At 35.7% G+C, this 19,430-nt stretch overlaps 1 protein-coding gene across 1 annotated transcript in view; it reads left to right on the top strand.

The window, feature by feature from the left end:
- The window catches only part of LOC110018170 (cytosolic isocitrate dehydrogenase [NADP]-like), a 103,665-nt gene that overhangs the window by 78,809 nt on the left and 5,426 nt on the right, over positions 1-19,430 (top strand). The window contains exons 4-13 of the mRNA XM_020715384.1: positions 4,823-4,860; positions 4,993-5,070; positions 5,152-5,205; positions 5,279-5,380; positions 5,544-5,629; positions 5,727-5,830; positions 5,944-6,012; positions 6,101-6,216; positions 6,641-6,675; positions 8,460-8,602. Coding sequence (XP_020571043.1) covers positions 4,823-4,860; positions 4,993-5,070; positions 5,152-5,205; positions 5,279-5,380; positions 5,544-5,629; positions 5,727-5,830; positions 5,944-6,012; positions 6,101-6,216; positions 6,641-6,675; positions 8,460-8,602 — 825 coding nt within the window. The remainder of the gene's footprint in view (positions 1-4,822; positions 4,861-4,992; positions 5,071-5,151; positions 5,206-5,278; positions 5,381-5,543; positions 5,630-5,726; positions 5,831-5,943; positions 6,013-6,100; positions 6,217-6,640; positions 6,676-8,459; positions 8,603-19,430) is intronic.

Below are 19,430 nucleotides of genomic sequence, written 5' to 3'. Positions count from 1 at the left end.
CTTAAAGTTCTTCTATGTTAATATTTTTCTCTATTTACATGCATAGGTACATTAGTGTTCTCCACTGTTACCATCAAGGGATGACTTCATCATAGTCAATCATGCACATACCAACATCCAATAAAAATATCACTTTCTAAAAAAATATTCATTTATCATTTGCATAAGAGTCAAATCATTCAATAAGGATGTGCACACATATCATTGATTCATTATGAACAAAAATCTAATAGAATTCAAAATCATTAGTTTGCAGCCATTTACCATATAATTAATGAAAGTACTAATTAATGCATTCGGCCTAGAAGAAGCAAAACACTGCCATAATAGAAAAACATGAGTACTCATTTTGTTGATGGACGATTTGCTTGCTTTTAACTTGTATTATTTAGATCAAATTATCATCTATAAAATATAAAATATAAAATATTCAATTATCACTATACTTAATGTTTTAATTTAATTGTCAATTACACTATTTTAAGATTTCAATACTTAAACTTTTAATTTTAATTATTATAATTAATATTAATATACATATTACTAATTTATACAAAATATTTTTAGAATTAAAACCCTAACCTTTTCTTATGGCTAACACCTTTTCATCGATTCAGGATGGGAACTATATCAAATTCTTTTAAGTTTTATTCATTTAAATAATATATATATAATATTTATTTGATCTTTAGATTTCAAATTAGGATGAAACTTATGACATTTATTAAGGTTATGCCCAAACATCTTACAATGAGAGCAATAAGGAGGTTTATGCTCTATGACGATTTGTTGCCAATATCCATTATGCGTTGTGCCCAACCAGACTTCGGTAACATCAAACAAAGTAATATTTTTTCCACAAGTATTCTGGCCACAGAAGGTCTGGTAAGGTTGAAATTAGGTAGATTTAGTTTCATAGGGTCCCTAAGTATGACACCAATAGAATAAAGAACCTGATGATGAAAAAAGTGCAGCTTGAGACCAGGTAGACTAAACCATACCGGTACAGTAGGAGGTTCATGATTGAAGTCAAAACCAAAAGACCACTTGAGTAGCTTCATAGCAATGTTAATATATTTTTTGGTGAAAATTTGAGTGTAATTTTCAAACACAGTTAACTGAATCAAAACATGTCTCCCATCCATGAGCCCCTTTTTCCACTTTTCTGTCTTTCCACTTTCTTATTAGTTTGAGGTCATCAAAACTTTTTCTGATAACTTCTATAGGTGGGTGTCCCCACTGAAATTTCCCAATAAAAACATACTTGAATTTGTCAGTCATTCAGAAAAAAAAGTGATGCTTTCCCACTTTTCCTGCTTGCAATCTTGATAGAGGCACCTTTACCGTCATGATTCTTCTTATAACTTGAGAAGAAGACAACCGTCGTCTCCCCCTGAGGATTACCCACCACGTGGGCAAAGGAGGTTCTGTCATGTTCAACCGAAGAAGAAGGAAGCTCCATCACAATAAGAGAAGCCCTGCAAGTTGGGCAGAGGGCAAAAAAGACAAGCCGAAGAGGTCGGGGCGAAGCTGCTCAGAAGGCCAAGTGCGCAGAAATGAAGTAGCGGCTTGATAGACAAATCGCAGCTGAGACAACACCGCAGCTGGAAGACAAAACCGCAACAATCCTATTAACCGTAGCTCGACAGACACGAAACTGCAGCAGGAAGACACCAAGGCCCTTCATCATTGGACACAAAAAGAGAAGAAGACGATTGTGAAGGAGATTGACGAGCACGAAGTCCTTTATAGTCATCGTCGAATACGAGAACTTTGTCATCGAGCACGAGAGGGTGGATTGAAGGCCGAATCAAACTAGGGTTTTACCATTGGGCGAAACCCTAGCCGAGCTGAGTAGAGCGCCGCCGCCGACGCCATTCTCGCCACCTGGCGAGAAAACTACAACAGGACAATATTTGGTGTCTGATTCTATTGCCCCTTGTGGATCCTCCCCCTGTAAATACTGTTTCTGCGATCGATGAGAAGATGGATGGCTCTGCTGAGCAATCTACACTTTTAAACCCTATTGAAAAAAATAATGGACTCTTACCTACACTGATTGATAATCAAGAGAACCTTGTAGCTCCCCATCTTCAGGAAGTATTAGAGGTAGAGGCGACAACTCTTACCTCACATACACTTGTGGGCACAATTGTTGGCAATCTTTCTACTGCAACACTATCACTTCATCCGAATGAACAAAATGAGGAATGACAAGTTTACACTTCTAGGAGGAAGAAGAAGAATGGAGATCTACTTGAGCTAAGGAACCTAATAGATGATACTCTAGTTACTTTGGGCAATGGTACACACCTCACCAATCTGTTAGCTAGTTTCTTTCTGAGAACTAGAGGCAGAGACAAAACTAAAGTGGGTCAACCTGGTTGATCTTATATGTACCATCTATTTTTGGGTTTTAAGTTTCTCTTATTTTCTTTTTATGTGTGTTGTACCGTATGGATTGGGTGCCTATTTGGGTCCACTCATACAACCTGTTCAATAAATTTGCGTTGGGCTTTTTATAATATATATATATATATATATATAAATTTTTATAACTTAGATAAACTTATTGTTTAAAAACTTCTCACGCGCGCAATTTCTCCATACCTCCTCCCTCGGCTTGGATCAACACTACGTGAGATCTTCTCCCCCCTGCTTCCTCTTCCTCTGCACAACACTGACGCCGAAGATTTTATCGCCATACGCCGACGCCGCCCCTTATCTCCTTTGCATTGCTCCTTCCTCTCTTCTTCATCATCGATACATTAGGGCACGGGTTCCTTTGCCGCTCCCTCCTGCCTTGCTTCTCTTTGCACCAGATCACTCGAAGCTCGACAGAACTCCTTCGTCTTCTTCTTTGACTCGACTCGACACTGACGCTACGCTAGATGTCTTTCGTGCTGCTCGACTCTTTTTATAGGCGAACTCATCGCATAGGCTTCTGATTCCCTCACTTTCTCTTCTTCAGTTGTTCGTTTCCTCATCCTTCACTGATTCATCGTTTCCTCTTCCATCTCTGTTCTCCATTTCGATTCTTCTCCCGGTAGCAGAAACAAAACATTACAGTTGATCCCAAAAAGATATTCAAAAACTTATGTAGTTGACTATGAAGAGACTTTTCCCCTGTTGCCAAACTAAAGTTATTATTCTGGTCCTATTATCACTAGTCGCGAATCTGGATTGGTCCTTACGTCATATTAAGAATGCTTTCTTTGATGACAATCTTATTGAGGAGGCTTATATGTCCCTCTCACCGAGACTTGACTCGATTTCTACCTGTGGATATGTGTGCCAATTGCGAAAGTTCCTCCATGGACTGAAATAATTCCCATAGGCTTGGTTCGACAAGTTTACGCAAGCGTTAGTGGTTCTCACAGGCCCAATCTGATTATAAACTATTTTTTCGCCATTCATCCAGTGGTCGTATTTTCATCTTTATCGTCCACGTCGATGACATTGTGCTCACAGGTAACGATCTGCCGGACATGGAGTCTCTGAAAGGCATTCTCATCACATCTTTTGAGATGGAAAACTTGGGTTCCCTCTAATATTTTTTAGGCATGGAAGCAACTGGTCTTCTCGTGGCATTTGTATTTTTCAATGCAAATATATGATGAATTTATTGACCTTTGTAAATCGGTTGTCCCGATGGACCCAAATGAGAAATTATTTAATGTTCCCTATGCCATTCCAGTAAACAAGTACACTACCTTCACCTTGTGGATAAACTCATACCTCGCCCATACACGCCTGAACATTTGTTACGCGGTAGGTATCATCAATCAATTTATGATTGTTACGCGGTAAGTATCATCATCTTACCACCGTCAATTGGATCCTCCACTGCTGGGTCGCCACCAGTCTACCCCCCACCCCCCCCCCCCCCCCCCCCCCTACAAGCACCATCTTACCACTGTCAATTGGATCCTCCACTAAAGACACACTGGGCTTAGGTTTGTTGTTCATCTTCACCACAACTCTAATTCTTTTGCGGTTTATATGGATGCTGATTGGGCTGAATCTGTCTATGATAGACAATCTATCTCGAGTTATTACTACTTCGTATTGGGGGACCTTATCAAAAAAGCAATTCGTGCTTGCCCGTAGTTGTGCCGAAGTCGAGTTTCACTTTTTGGGGGTGTGTGAAGTCCTCTGGTTGCACATCATGCTTTACGAGTTACATATGCCGATCACTGCACCTACGCAGTCACTGCACCTATGCAGTTGTTTTGTGACAATAAAGCCATGATTAACATTGCTCATAATCCGGTCTAACATGATCGTATCAAGTATGTGGAGATTTACCGACAATTTATCAAGGAGAAGCTCTATTCGAGGGAGATTTGTGTTTCATTTGTCTTATTTGTTGGCTAATTGACCGATATTCTCATAAAGAATCTTTTTCGCATGTTGTTTGACGACTTCAAATCTAAGTTGGACATGATTGACATCTATGGTTTAGCTTAAGGGAGAGTTTTAATAGTTATGAGGATTGAATTTATTTCCTTTTCTATTTTATGTCGTTTTCTTTTTATCTCTGAGTAATTATAAGGAATTGATTGATTGTAATCTAGGTGCTATGTTTTTGCTTTCTTGTTATTTCCTTTTTCATGTCTTTCCTATTTGAGGACTCACGTAAGATGTATTTATATCACTTTTTCATATCAATAAAATATTCTGCTGAATTCTACATAAACACTAAAGAGTGTTTTTTTGGAGCTGCAAAAAATTTTTTGCTTGATCTGAAGTTATTGATTATCTTTTTGATAATTTGTTGGTCTTTTATATCGACCTAAAAGTTTATGTAATTCCATTGCAGATATAATGTAGCAATCAAATGTGCAACAATTACTCCAGGTAAGGTTAAATTGGGAATTACATATAACCTTGGCTGATTTTTTCAAAATAAGTGGTAGTACTGTGATAATAGTTTATTTATTTTAGATTATATTTAATGTTACTTTTTCTTCCTGTATTCTGGGATGATAGATGAAACTCGAGTTAAAGAATTCAACCTCAAGAACATGTGGAAGAGTCCAAATGGAACAATTAGAAACATTTTGAATGGTCAGATAATCTGCCATGGTTGAACCTTAGGGACCACTTAATCATTAATATTATCTTGATGCTGCGTTTGCTTTCATGCAGGTACGGTGTTCAGAGAGCCTATCTTATGCAAGAATGTTCCAAGGCTTATTTCAGGTTTTTTTGAAGGGCATACAATTTTGTAACTGTAAAATTTGATTTATCTCTCCATGATAATTTTTTTTTTCAGGGTGGACAAAACCCATTTGTATTGGAAGACATGCTTTTGGTGATCAGTACAGAGCTACTGATTTGGTTGTAAAAGAGCCAGGGAAGCTTAAAATAGTATTTGGTAGGTCTCTAGCAGTACTTATTGCATATGCTAATTTTTCTATTCTGTTGAAGGATTATTTGTGTTCTGTGGAACTAAGTAAAATGATCACTTTGGTCTTTACTAAATTTAATTGACTATCAGAAATGTGGTAATGTTTGATGTATTTTACTTGCATTTGCAGAAGGAAAAGAGGAACATGTTGATTTAGAGGTTTTCAATTTCACTGGGGCAGGTGGTGTAGCATTGTCCATGTTCAATACTGATGAGGTTCATTACTTGCAGCCTTATGTTACTTCTGTCATAGTGCTTTTCTCAAATTTGTTTTAAAATAGCTTTCAAACCTTCTATGATTTCCTGTAAATAGTCCATCCGTGCCTTCGCTGAATCTTCAATGAATGTTGCTTATCAAAAAAAGTGGCCGTTATATCTTAGCACCAAAAATACAATTCTGAAGAAGTATGATGGAAGGTATGTTGGGCTATTTCAAGATGAAATCTGCGTTTTACTATTATGGAGTCATTATAGTTTTGCTGCTGCTTTCCCTGCTAATTGTTGATTACTTGTTGTATGTGATTCTTTAGATTCAAGGACATATTCGAAGAAATCTACGAATCTAAGTGGAAATCAAAATTTGATGCTTCTGGCATATGGTGAGCTAGTTTTGGGCATCATTGATGATTGAAATAACGGTTAGGATGCCACTACTCACTAATATTTGATTTTTATTATTTGTGACAGGTATGAACACCGTTTAATTGATGATATGGTTGCTTATGTCGTCAAGAGTGAAGGTGGTTATGTGTGGGCTTGCAAGAACTATGATGGTGATGTGCAGAGTGACTTCTTAGCTCAGGGTTTGAATCTATTCCATCTTTTTCTTCATGCCTTTATTTGTTCAATGAGAAAAGCACCAAAATAGTCTACTTGGGGCCATTTATGTGAGTTTATAAAAATATCAATTTAGTCTCTGAATCTTTTAATTGGGGCTAAAGTAGTCCTCATTTTGACTATTTCAGCCATGTGTAAAGAGTTTGGGGACTAAATGTACACTTTTATAAACTCTGGAACTAAAATGTCCCTCTACAAAGAATCAAGTGACTGCTTTAACACTTTCTTTGTGTTCAATATTTGCCAAAATTCAAAGTATTTCACAATAAACAATTAGTTCCCCAAGGAAGCCATTTACCCTAACTATTTCTTGTTTAAACAATTAGTTCCCCAAGGAAGCCATTTACCCTACTTTAACTATTTCTTGTTTTTTTTTAATGGATTCTACAGGGTTTGGTTCCCTAGGTCTAATGACATCAGTCTTGGTAATTATATTTTATCAAGTTCGCTTTTTTAAATCGTGTTATACTATACTAAAATAAGTATGGATGCTTTCTTATTTTAATTTAATTTTGCGGGTTAATTTAGGTTGGAGAATTAGCAGGTGATTTGCATAGAAATGAATTGATGGGTGCTTCTATGAGGGTTTAAACATACTGGATATAATTGTTTGTATAGAAAAATTTTTTTGTTTCATTGTAACTTAGAGATCTTTATTCAACTCTCTTGGTTATTTTTATAATGTATGTCATTTTCTATGTTGAGAAATGCCAACACATTTATAAAATTTTCCCATTTAAAATTTTATTTAATGGCTTATGTTCAGCATAGAGGTTTTACACTTATCTGAAAGGGGTGGATGGGTGAATTGTGCGAATTTAAAATTTTAATAAATTTTCAAAGATAATTTGATATGGTAAAAATTAGTAGTTGTGAATTTTGACTAGCACGATAAAAAATAAATAAGTATAAAAATAGAGATATAGAACACAAGTGATTTTTATGTGGTCGGCCACAATAAATGAAAAAATAAATAAGTATAAAAATAGAGATATAGAACGCAAGTGATTTTTATGTGGTCGGCCACAATAAATGTTCAGTCACTTGTGATTTCCTATAAACCTACATGAAAAATTCATTACTACACTAGGTGGAGATTCCATTTACGTCAACCTTTTCTACGGGATGAACTCCCATGTTTCTTCTTTGAAGCAAGGGAATCTTCTCAACGTGTGAGCCTCCAAAACACTAACCACACCAGAAAAGAAAGTCCGGGAAAAACAAAACAAATAGAAAAGATTGCGGTTCTATAGGCATATTCACTTCTTAAATGTAGACATCCAGTCTTTCTCTCTTCAAAGGCTAGGAGAAAAACACACACCCACACCTCTATTAAATTTTGCGGAGGCTCATTTGAATTAATTTATTGGATCCCAGTTTCTTTGTATCTCTGCAGAGTTGTGCAAAACTTTAAGACAACCTTCTACTTTGAGGATACCCATATATTTATTTTTGTAAAATCTAAAGGGCTTAATTTTGAAAGCTTGATTTATTTTATTTACACTAATGTATTATACGATATTTAAAAGTTTTTTTGGCTATCGCACTAAGTTTTTTTTTTAATATTTGAATGTTCAATTTTGATATTTTAGGTTCGACTATTCCTTGTTTGCTTTATATGAATTTTTTATTTTTTGATTTTGAATTGTTTTCCTGGTCTAATACACTCTGTTTTCACGTGTTTAGTGGTCATGATGATAAACTTGTCTTCCTTGAAAACTAGAAAAAAAAACATTTGTCCGCAATCCTTATTGTATTTGTGATCATCAAAATCAATTGCTCATGTGGCCATCATAGCATTTTATTTTGGGAGGGACAGTAAATATTTGAGAGAAAATGATTTTGTGCATTTAACTCTGTTGCTTGTTAAGGGTTATGCCATTAGATCAAAAACATCCTCGTGGAAATGAAAATCAGCTGAATTAGGCATTCTATAATCAGTTTTATAGTACTAGCCAGAAATGGTGACGGGCTGCAGTCACCACTGCTATGGTGATGAAGGCAATAGCAATGATTATAATTATTTTAAATTATGCATGCTTCTTGGTGAATTTTCTATGGACTTAACATTAAGGAATGATTATATATGCCTAATCAGCCATTTAATTGAATAATTTGCTTTATATATTTGAAATTGTTCTGTCTTGCACAAAAGCTTATACCAGTAAATAGCCACCTCTTACATCTACTTGTTGGGGTTGTGTTCAAGGTCTGCCCTGATGGAAAAACAATTGAAGCCGAGGCAGCACATGGCACTGTAACTCGTCACTATCGTGTTTACAAGAAAGGAGGTGAAACTAGTACAAACAGTATTGCCTCAATTTTCGCTTGGACACGAGGATTAGCTCATAGGTAAACCAATATTTTACATATTTGGCTCTCATCTTGTTTTCTGTTGGATACATAAAAATAATAGCAGAATAGAAAAACATAGCAGAGTTTTTCAGCAAACGAGAAAATTTGATGGGCCATAAATGTTGTTTTTCCACCATATATTTTACTTTTTTTTGTGGATGCCATTTTGATAAATTTTTTGCAGTATATGTGGGATGAGATTTGAAGAGCTATAATTAGGACAGGAAATGACAATGCAATGCAACCTTTCTAAGGAATGACAACACAGTACATCATTTTTAGGACCTTAATTATTCAGCATTCTCCCCGTCAACGTGTTTTTCTTGAACTCCCAAAGCTTCTCCGAGTTCTCCTTTCACAATGCTTTTGTAAAATGTTATTTCTCTAGTCATTTGTACCGTAGAACTCTACTTGAACTTCTTCATTTTCAATTGTATCTTCGTTGAAGTGTAGAAATTATTTTTTTTCTCGAACAAAAATTTAATTTTCCTTATGCATCTAGTTTGTGTTCGCTTGTGCATTGCTTTTAAAAGATGACTTCATTGGTTTGGCGGGATGTCCTATTTTTGTTAACTATTTCGCTGGGATAATGAAGCACCGTCGAAATTGTGTGAAAATTTTTAACAAAAAATGACAGATGTGATGCTAAGTGAAAGGTTGCCAAAAAAAAAAAAAAGAAGAATGAAAAAATATATTGTAAAATGTGAAAGGTGCCTGCCATTATTCGTATGCATTTCAAATGCTTGTATAGACTAGATATAAGAAATTTCATGCGAGAATATCTTGCCATATGAAAATAAGTAGAAAAGGTAATTCTAAAGTTTATGTTTTAGATTGGATTCATTATATAGTTATTTGTTCCCTTTTCTTTGTAAAAGATGTATTGCCTTATTGAGAGGCATTCAAATCACTAAAATTTTTTGTAGACCCTCTATATGATAGGTTTCTATTATAGCTGTTTGCTTTAATTGATCTCATCAGTCTTGTTTCTACTTACCCACTTGGCTGCTAGGTGTCATTTAAGTAAAATAATATTTGAGAAGAATGCTAAGCACTATGTTTTTAGTCAAGTGGAAAGGAAGCATCGCTCAAATGATACTTGGATGATTAATTTAAGGATGAATTGTAATAGGTAGCCCTCTAATCTATTGGATGATCGCATGAGTATTGATTCTTTAAAGGAGAGGTCTTTGCACACAAGCAGGCCATAATTAGTTGTCTGATATAATGCAGGCCATAATTAGGTCAAATTACCCCGCACAAGCTTGTTGATATAATGCAGGCCATAATTAGGTCAAATTACCCCACACAAGCCTGTTTGTCTATAGCCAATTATAATGAGTCAAGTCAGCTCACAACATAACTGAATCATGCCTTATTGCACCCATTTTATTTTTGTCTGAATTTCAATTTTTTTAAATTGATCTTTATTAGATTTAATTATCATGTTTGGATAATATTATAGCTTTAAATTTGAATTATTTTTTAGTCTTAATTTTAATCTCAAATAGGGTTAGGATCCAATTTCTATAATTAGGAATGGACGGCTTATATTCAGATTGAATATTGGTGTATGAAATTAGATTATTTGTGAGGCTAATCAAGTGCTTGTTAGATCAAGTTGTGTATGTGGAGTTCTTCCTCTCCCCTTCTCCATCAACTTGTACCTTTGTCATTGATGGCTTTCCGATTGATTGAATCTCTTTCATAAAGATGACATTGTGGGTAATGAGTTTTTTCTTTTTTGGAATATAAAAATCTATCTCCTTCTGATTTCAAGCAATAGCTAATCAAGATGCCTTTCTCAGTTGTCTCATTAAACGTCTTTTCTCCCTAGGAATTTGAGCATATGAAATTTCACCAAAAACTTATCAAATGCATCAAGGATGGCTTTTTCACAACCGAAACTTCTAATTTTTAAATTATTCAAAGCTTTTGTTAGACTACAATTGATCAAGTGCATGATTATATAGTTTGCTTGCCCAACCAATCTTTGAAATGTTGAGTTAAGACACGACATCGAGGACGATCTACTCCCCATTCTTGAGCAAGATATAGATACAACACTTGCAAAAAGAAGAGAATACAATGCTTCAAAGAGCATAAACTCGAGAAAAAAATCTCAAAACATAAATACCATTGTTCATGCTTTTAAAATAACAAGCATATAATACATATAAAAGGGCCTTAATGTAAAATAACTTAGTTAGAAATAGAGAAATAGGAAAAAAAAAAGAAAGGAAGTTAACAAAAGAAGGGTAAAAAAAAAAAAAGAAAGGAAGTTAACAAAAGAAGGAAGCTTACTAGAAAAAAGCCTTAGCACATTCCTCCCATGATTCCGGGAGTCGAGCATCACATAATCATGATATTGTGGAAATCTGATTTACAAGATGTGGCTGAATTATGAGATTGTAGTTGAATCGCGGGATTCTTGCAATCGGAATTGCATAAGTCATGCGATCAACGGTATGGAAGTCACGTGGTTAGTGTTGCGGGATCTTTTATCCCATGTTTGTAGTAGGATTTGCGTTCTCAAGTGCCACATCATTCTCCTCTAAAAGTTTTGACTCTCTTTGGCAGCATGTTAGGTTAGGTTGAACTGAACTGGAGTTGAGTATCTCGTTTTCTCCATAGGGCCTTCCAAAAATTACTCAATGACTCCCCAACTCTATTTGAAATGATGAGATGCTGAATTGCTCTCAGCGGGGACGACCCTTTTCATGTTGGACTAGATTATACTTTGCTTTTTCCCTCTCGCTGGCTTAAGTGTTTCAAATTTTTCCACCACAGAGATGCACTCTTATTTAAATTAATGGAATATAGAATATTCTTGTATTAAAAGATCCGTTCCATTGCCAAAATCTTACAAGTAAATTTTCACTACAAAATACCGGCTTCTCTGATATGCTATGCCAAATCATTGAGGTAGTGACTTTTTCTCCCTGGAGACTACTTGATGGAAGAGATTCACTTTCTCCACTTGATCTTGTGTTATTATTGTTGATATGAGTGATCTGATAGGATTGCATTCTCTCAAATTTCTCTCAAAGGAGACAAACCTCTATTACAGTTAAAGATTTTTCTGTTGCATGTCCTCCATTGTGAGCCCCCAAACACCTTATTGTGGATTTCTCGGCAGTATGACATCTCATTCTTCTAATGGATTGGAAAAGCAGATATGGTTTAAGGTTAGGTTTAGGGCTAGGGTTAGGTGTATAATGTGGGAAACTTTTTTTTGGTGAGGTGTTAGTTTAGATGGTATGGATTTTTAGTTTAAGTATTTGATTGAAAAATCCTTAAAATTTAGGGTTTGCCGGGTTCTGTACTAGATATTTCCATAGATACTAGATGTTTGACTCCCCAAAAGGTTTTGATTAGAATTGCAGAAGTCATGCGAGCAGTAGTACGGGAGTCACGCGATCTGCATTGTAGGATCTTCAATCCGATGTCTGTAGTGGGGCGCTCTCGTGTCATTCTCATCTGGTAGGAAGAGTTGTCTTCTTCTTATAAAGATTTTGGAATTGATCCATTACTATCATAATAAAGCCATCGCTTTGCTATTTTTGAGACAGTCTAACTACAAAATTTAGACTCGTGCCTATCCCATGCAAATCTAAAACAAATACGTCATTTTTAAGACCATCCTGATAGAATACGTAGCCATCATTTTTTAACACAATCAAAGCTGGGTTGCATCAAGGTAGTATGCATGAATCAATTCTCTAGTCATCAAATGTGCAACAAGTTTTTGCAACTTCTCATACTCGTCTGGTTGCATCTCATAGATGATTTGATTTGGTCGGTAAAATCCTAGTTTGTGGTTTATAGCATGTTGAGTATCTCCTGATGGTAGTTACCCAAGAGATAAACTATCGATCAAGATATCTAATAACCTCTTCAATAATGGCTACCCTTTTTTTAATATTGGCTCCTTGAACTCATTATCTTTTAGGAATGTTAATCTTGTTGGAGTCCCTTTCATTAGTTCAACATGAATCACTAGCATCTTTCCCTTATTAGTGGAAAATTAATGCTCTTTTGTATCCTCACTTTTAATGTTTTCTGTCACTGTCTATTTCTTCAACTGTTCCTTGTTTAATGAAGGAGATCACCCTTCTGTTTGGGTATTCGGATGTAAAATGCTCAAAGTCGTGGTACTTGAGACACTTCTTTATTGGGAGGGATTTGAGAGTTCTGGAAATATCCACTTTTTTCTACACTCTGAACTAGTTTTTTCTTAATTAGATTCAATTGGGATGCTCCACTGGATGTGCTCTTGCCATTGTTTTAAAAGGTGAAATCGAGAATTGAGGCTTTTTTCTTTGTGAGGCAAGGCATAAGCCTCAAAAAAAATAAAATAAAATAAGAATTCATAAAATTAAATATAATTCATAAACATGATATTTGATAACCCATAAATCTTGATCATTAAACTTAGAATTTAAATATGTTAATAGACTTCAATACTTCACTTAATAACACATGCATATAATATTACCAAATCTCAAATATAAAACAAAAACTTGAAATAAGATTTGAACATTAAACTTAAAATTTAAATACATACCCAATTATTATTAATTTTTATATCTAACACCCCACACTTTAATAAAAATTGGGTGGTATGTTTGTAAATGTATAAAGAAAGTACATATACTTATGACAGACATTTAAATACATACCACCAAATTATTTTAGGCTCTGGATACAGAAGGCTCGGTACAGAAGTCTTTGTAAATGTTGGACTTCTACAGTAGAGGAGATGCAGAAGACGACTCGGAATGCAGAAGATGTAGAAGTTTTGATTGAACTTCGACTCTCAGGAAGCAAAAAAGTTTAGAACGACGAAAACTCAGAAGCCTTCAAAGCTCGAGACAACGCTGGACTTCGATGATCAGACAGTTCTTCGACGCAGGCGCACGTGAAGGCTCGGGATGAAGCATGATGAAGAAACAAAGCTTCAGAATGACACTTATGGTTGCCATGTCTAATTTAAATAAGGTAATTTGCTTCGATGTCTCAAACAATTCGAGGCATAAAAGCCTGGAGGTGTACGCCTCACTACAGAAAGGCATAAGCCTCACCCACATCAACGAGGTTTATGCTTTTAGTTGTTGCTCAAGCCCCTCAAATCAGGGCACACCTTGAGGTAGGTGCCTCGAATGATTTTTTAAATGTTGGCTCTTGCTGTTTGATTTTGAGGTTGAACTTTGCCTATAAGGTGTGTCAGCCACTTGGTGATATTGTTGTTTTTCCACATTCAAAGCTCGGATCTGTTTGAGTTGGGACCAATACGACTGCAGCTGCACCACATACCTAATAGACGACCTCAATTTTCAAAGTTTACTCACTAGTGTGCGCTCTTTCTAGCACGAGTTGATCAAATTCAGTTGTGTATTCCTCCGTAGAAGAATCTTTCTAGTGCATGTGGTGGAGTTTAATGAACATATCTTGCCAGAATGTGGGGGAAAATATTTGCGCAGTGTCTCCCTTATCATTTTAGACCATATGTTGATCTTACTTTTTCCTTCTCGTTGTTGAAAACGTTTTAGATTCTCCCACTACAGGGATGCACATTTCCTTAACTTAAAGGCATCTAGCTTTACCCTCTTGTCTGGCGAAATGTCATTTTACTCAAAGATTCATTTTAATGTTTGAAGCCCTTCGATGAATTCATCTAGATCCATGCAACCGTCAAAATCTAGCAAGTCAATCTTCACTCCATATTTTTGGCTTCTTTGATACTCCATGCTTAATCTTGGGGTTATTATTTATTCATCATTGAAAACTTCCTGAATGAAATGATTCACTTCCTTCGCTTTATTTGATGAGTCACAGCTTAGGCTATGGGTGATTTCACCGGATTTTTTTCTCTCAAAGGAGGCAAAATTTTGTTGTTGTTGAAAGATTTCTTGTCGTATATTATCCATAGTAAGCTCATGGACATCTTTTTTGCAAAATTCTCCTAAGTGACATTTTGTCATTTTCTCTCAATCAACTGATGTAGGGTTGTAGATAAATGATTTGTCGAAGATTAGGTTTTGGGTTGTAGGTGTCAGAGCGGATTTTTGGTGAAGGTTCGAAAGGTTGGATTTTTAAAATTTAGGATTAGAGTTGGGAATTGTGGTAGAAATGATTTTTTTTTTTTTTTTGAATTTTAGATTGGGACAAGAAAGGCAGTACTAAAAATTTTGGATTTTTCGGAAATTTTGGATTTTTCAGAAATTTTGGATTTTTCGGAAATTTTGGATTTTTTGGAAATTTTGGATTTTTCGGGTTCTGTACCTAATAATACCATTCCAGGGTTGTAGAAGGTGTTTAGAAAGTGGGTTTTTCAGGGAGGTGGTTTAGGGTTTAGGATCGACGGTGTTTGGAGGGGAATAGATGATATTTGGTGACTGTCCCAGTTGAAAACAATGAAGAAAACTTCAAAATGACGAGCTACAATGCCAAGGAGGATCCATCACCTATTCTTGAGCAAGATACATATACAACACTTATTTGGTGACTGTCCCAGTTGAAAACAATGAAGAAAACTTCGAAATGGCGAGCTATAATGCCAAGGAGGATCCATCACCTATTCCTGAGCAAGATACATATACACCACCGACAAAAGGAAGATAATACAACACTTTGGAGAACATAAACTCGAAAAAATAGTCTCAAAACACAAATTCCATTGTTTATGCTTTTAAAATAACAAGCATACAACATTTATAAGAGCACCTTAATGAAAATAACCTAGGAGAAATAGAGAAATAAGAAAAACTAAAAAAGAAATATAAAAAAGAAGGAAACTTGCTAAGAATAAAAAAAAAACAAAAGAGAAGTCTTGACACATTCCTCCCACGGTCATGGGAGCTGCGTGTTGCATAATCGTTATATTGCAATAACCAGAATTGAGGGATGCAGTTGAATCACAGGATCGTGGCTGAACCACAAGATTGTCACAATCAGAATCACAGAAGTCCCGCGATCGAGATTGCAGGATCTTAGATCACGTGTCTGTAGCGGGATGCTTTTGCGTCAATAATATAATACAACGTGAAAGCTGATTAAATGTAAAAAGAAGTTAACAATTGTTAATATGCATAAACCCACGGTTACATTTGGGGGAAGAATTATTCTCCCTTAACTATCCATTATTGTGTTTTTATTTCTTTTGTTTTATTATGTTAATTTGAATTTCCCTCCAAGTTTATGCGGGTTAATTTGAGTTGTATATATATTTGTTATTTACTTAATGAGAAGATTAGAAAATAGTTTTCTCTATGAAAGTTCCTCCAAAATTTCTAGAACAATTTTGTTAATTACATGTACACAATAAAAAAGTGTAATTCAATATAGAAATGATGTTATGCTGAAGAGCATGAATTAACAAAGTCATAATTTTGTCGCTATATTAACCCAAGGTCTAATTCACTTAATTTGCTATATTAGCCCAAGGTCTAATTCACTTAATTTACAATATATAATTCTGTGTACGTGTGTATTTGACAAACTATATAAGATGTGATAAACTATATAAAGATGTGATAAGTTATAGGTGAGTATGGGATATTATGTAAAATTTTAACAATAAACTATTGTACTGAACATAAGTGAGGAAAGGTGTAGTTTTTTTCATCAAGCAATTAAATTATCATACTCCAAATTCACATTAGGATCCAAACACAAATATGATGATTTTCATGATAAATGCTAAAAGTAATTAAAATTTAAGCACTACAATTGTTTCAGTAATCTCCGATTTAACTTTCTTTGCTGAAGTAATTGAATTTCTAATTAATAGATAAAATACAGGAATATAAATCTCATCATAGAGCCATTGGACGCTAATATTTTTGTGTTGTTTATCCATTCTTTTGACCTACATCCACACATATTCCCTTGATTGACTTGGGTTTTCCGTTAAGTTGGTCTTTCCACCACAAAACCAATCACTTCTTAAGTAAGCGGAGAAGCTTCCTTACAATCATTTTGGTTTATGTGCAATAGCACACTTGTTGTCTATGGCAAGCCCACTATACACAATGTCACACACAAAGCTATTAAGTCCCATGAGACTTAGCACAGCACCAAGTATCAAAAGAAATATAACCGAATTGTACCAATATTTTGGATGTAACTAAATTAAATATCACCTATGCATGAAAGTGTTATGCCAACACCTAAGGGAAATTTAGTAATTTTAGATTTATTATTGTAGGTTATAAATATGTCTAACATATTTAGGGTTAGGGTTATGTATGAGATTGTTATCTTGAGTCTTAGGGTTAATATTTATGAGAGATTGCCAACCTGTCGAATTATAGGTTTTTGAGAGAGATTGCCTACATCTCGAATTGTAGGTGCTTATCTTTATGAATTTGAGCTATCTCGTTTGGCGGTGTTATTGAAATAAAATATTTGTTTGCTCTCAATTATATAGAACACTTGGCTCTGATTTGTATCACATTGGTATCAGAGCATTGATCCTTCTTCACCACAAAGCCATAGTCGCAATTGCTCTAGGAAAATTGTATGTGGGATCACGACAATGATCTTCGTGACCTAACCGCATATAGTCGTGAATTGAGTGTTGGGACACAAAAATTGAGATTGTGGCGTACAATATAGTCCCTAATTGAGCTAGCCGGGATGCTAATGTTGACATTGCGATATACATGGCCAACATTGTGGTGTGCAATACAATCGTGATTCGAGCTAGTGGGGACTCCAACGACAGGATCACGACGTCTATCGTGACTTCTCGGTTGTGAGACAATCTCACCTTTGTGACTGAATCTAGCTAGGAACACGGGATTGCGATATATTGGGAAGCCAACAATGGGATCGACATAGTTGCACGGGATCGTGGTGAACAGCACAGTCGCGATTTGACCTACCTTGGAAGCTAACAAACGGGATCATGACAGACAAAGCCCACATTTGTGACCTAAGCTCTCGAAACAGTTACTATTGGGGATAGTAGGAATATAAGATCGTGACGTACATCTTTATTGAGATTCTACCCGAGTCTGATCCTTAGATATAGTCATAAAACAACCTTATTTTAGCTAGGAGACCTACAAAAGGATCACGACATAAAAGAGGCTAAACCCACAATACAATCGTGATTCAAAGCAAATGATGATATTAAAGAAGTTCCAAAAATGTATAAAGAGTACTAAAGGCCAAGAAAATAGATGAATTTGAGAAGAAATTAGGGAGAGTTGTGCAAAATCAGATTTGGAATAGAGGAGCATTTCTCGATCATGGAGGAATGGTTCCAGACCATCAATGGGAGATTCATGGACCTGGAAATGATGAAGAAGATCATATAGTTTTTTGCAACTCGTTGTCGATTGTCGCGAGATTGAACGACGATGTTTGGAGGGGACACGAGTGGCAACAAGTTGAAGGATTTATGTAACATCTGGGCAATGCTACTGCCTTAGGTGGATCTGGAACCACAGGATTGAACAAAGAATTCTGGAGCAAACTTTAGCAGTACTCAGAAGGAATAACACGACATCCAGACGATTGGAATGAATGGAACCAGGCGGGGCTCAATGAAGGAGTCGGGAGTAGATTCGAACGGTAGAATCTTGACGATATTGTGTGACATCGAGAGGTTTGGAACAAGCGACAACAAGCTAAACAGGACAATGTCCTATTTAGGGCGGGAGAAGATCGATTTGAAAGATGTTTGCCTAAACATGGAATCATAGTAGGTGGGACCCCGACGGAGGGCTGCATCCAACTACGCCAGTGCTTATTGTTGTTGCAACATTCTGAGTGGAAGACGATTTAGTAGCAATGATGGGAACGAGAATTGCAAAGGAGAGTGTAAGGGACCGATTTTGATACAGTAGAGTATTCATGAGAGAGACATGTAGGTGGTGCTTTGAGGTAACCCCAGTTTGTGCAAGACTTTGGTAAGCTCAAGACCATGGTGAGTGCAATTCAAAATGTAGGACTGAGATTTTGGATCGAGTTGCATATCATGGAAGAGATGTGATATGAAGTTGGCAGAGATCTGACGATTGATGAGCTATTGGAAGAGTTGTATGGTGCGACTTAAAGTCAAAGTACCAACATGTTATAATGCTGTCGAAAAATGTGCACAAGACTGTATTTCAAATTCACGAGTCACTATGACTTTCTGATTGAATGTAAATGATTGTCAGATGATGACATCATGTGGGAATCATAAGACGTGATTCGATAGCAGTTTTTTTTTGGCTTGATTACAAAATGTTTTTTCGGAAGAGTATTATTACGCCTGTGCATAAGGGAAATTTAGTAGTTTTATATTTATTATTGGGGTCTGAACATGGCTAGTATGCTTAGGGTTAGGGTTTGGGAGAGAGATCTCCTACCTCTCAAATTGTTAGTATTAGGAAAGATTGCCTACCTCTCAAATTATAGGTGTCTATTATTATGTATTTGAGTTATCTTGTTTGGTGTTATTAAATCAAAATATATGTTTGCCCTCGTTTATGGAAAAAAATTGGCCCAACTTCGTATCATAAGCTACACAATCTCAATTGTTGATTCTTAAATGTACAATAATGAAGCAATCTAAGTACTTCAGAATCTATTAAATTGATTGAGAAATATCATTCAAGAATTGAGGAGACTTTAGATGATGAACATTAGAAAGCTCTTCAAATGATCTTCTCAAATTAAGCTTAAAACTAATGTTTGATTCCATATACTGGCTAAGGAGTTAGAGGGATGTTTATATAGGCAAATAATGATGGCTACTGCAACCTCCATGTAATCTCTTGGAGTCCCTAAAATCATTAAATGCAAACTAGCCGGTAGACTTTAGTACTGA

The sequence above is a fragment of the Phalaenopsis equestris genome, unplaced genomic scaffold (genome assembly GCF_001263595.1).
Source record: "Phalaenopsis equestris unplaced genomic scaffold, ASM126359v1 Scaffold000004, whole genome shotgun sequence".
Classification (NCBI taxonomy): domain Eukaryota; kingdom Viridiplantae; phylum Streptophyta; class Magnoliopsida; order Asparagales; family Orchidaceae; genus Phalaenopsis; species Phalaenopsis equestris.
The sequence above is the reverse complement of the archived record's forward strand: the minus strand, read 5'-3'. Positions and strand labels throughout refer to the sequence as shown.